This window comes from Etheostoma cragini, chromosome 13 (genome assembly GCF_013103735.1).
Source record: "Etheostoma cragini isolate CJK2018 chromosome 13, CSU_Ecrag_1.0, whole genome shotgun sequence".
Lineage (NCBI taxonomy): Eukaryota > Metazoa > Chordata > Actinopteri > Perciformes > Percidae > Etheostoma > Etheostoma cragini.
In genome coordinates this window covers 24,097,490-24,099,037 of record NC_048419.1, presented here as the reverse complement: position 1 = coordinate 24,099,037, position 1,548 = coordinate 24,097,490, and the positions used below count along the sequence as shown (strand labels likewise).

Here is a 1,548-nt window from a genome sequence, read left to right as displayed (position 1 = left end):
CCCCCCCGTCTGGCTGGATCAGCTGCTGTGTGACTGGCAAGCCGGCTGAATCACAGCGGGGGTCGTCCTGATTGGCCGGCCGCCCGAGCTGACGCATGACTTTAACGTACGGAGTATGCAGGAGGCGGGACCAACGAAAGGAGGACTGTGATTGGCTCGCTGACGTTGCCCCGGGATGCGGACCAATGTGGGTTTAAAATGCATAAAGCACTTGTGTTTGTTTGTTTGTTTAAACTTGAATGAAATCTTAGTGCCTTGATGGACGGAGATTAGACGTGTGTGTGTGTGTGTGTGTGTGTGTGTGTGTGTGTGTGTGTGTGCGCGTGTGTGCGTGTGTGTGTGTGTGTGTGTGCGTGTGTGCGTGCATACGTGTGTGTGCGTAAGCGTTTGTCTGTGCTTGCGTGTGTGCGCAAGCGTGTGTGTATGTGTGTGTGCGTGTGTGTGTGTGTGCAAGCGTGTGTGCGTGCAAGCGTTTGTGCGTTTGTGCGAACTCCAAAACGTCCCCATCAGCAGAGGAGACGAGTCACTCAGTGGAGGAAGTGACGGAGAAACCTTTCATCAAAAGAGTTTTAAGAATGAGTTGGACTTGGACTCTGGTGCAGCTTTTTCTAAACACACACGCACACACACACACACACACAAACACACACACACCCACACACGCACACACACACACACACACACAAACACACACACGCACGTAGCAGCTGGCTGTGAATAAAAGTGAAGAGTCTTCTTTCTTTTCTGTTTTCCTCCCACCTTGAGAAGACCTCTGCTCCAATCAGGATGCTGTTGTGTTGTTGTCCTCCTTCCTTCTCCATTCATCTTTACTTTGAATCTTTTGGGTTTTTCTTTGATGTTTTAAATGAAATGTTGTATTTTGCGTGGTGAGTCTGGACCCTGAGGGTCGCCTGATGATGGGCTAGTTCTGTGCTAGGCGTGATGGTTTTGCTCCAATCCGGTCTGAACCACCTCTTCCAGATCTCGTGCTTTTGACAGATAATCAAGTCAAGTATATTCATTCATAAAAATGGAAATTACAGCGCAAACTCCCCGTAATGCCCATAAAAACTAGAGAATGAATACAATACAATAAATACACTCTACAGTACAATACTACACAGAAATACAGTAAAATAAAAACTTATAAAAATATTGTTGTTTCCAATCCGTCCGTCTGGCATAGAGACCATTTCCAATTTTTCCAAATCGAGGCACCAATCACCGCCGCTGAGGCGCTAAAGTCCGCCTCAACGCCTCAACCCATGTTTCAGATGTAGATACAGGAGGGTTAGTAATAATAGAGTGGGAATTTCAAAATAAAGGCGCATCTTAAAGATGTTGATATTTCCCCTCTCATTCCCCCTGGTCTGGCGTTTCTCCCTCTCATTCCCCCTGCTCTGGCCTTTCCCCCTCTCATTCCCCCTGCTCTGGCGTTTCTCCCTCTCATTCCCCCTGCTCTGGCGTTTCCCCCTCTCATTCCCCCTGCTCTGGCGTTTCTCCCTCTCATTCCCCCTGCTCTGGCGTTTCTCCCTCTCATTCCCCCTG

The 1,548-nt window shown here is 48.6% G+C and overlaps 1 protein-coding gene across 1 annotated transcript in view; it reads left to right on the top strand.

Moving 5' to 3' along the window:
• Positions 1-543, top strand: part of LOC117956013 (polypeptide N-acetylgalactosaminyltransferase 10-like) — a 67,792-nt gene extending 67,249 nt beyond the window's left edge. The window contains exon 12 of the mRNA XM_034890857.1: positions 511-543. Within this exon, the coding sequence (XP_034746748.1) occupies positions 511-543 (33 nt within the window). The remainder of the gene's footprint in view (positions 1-510) is intronic.
• The last annotated feature ends 1,005 nt before the right edge of the window (positions 544-1,548 follow it).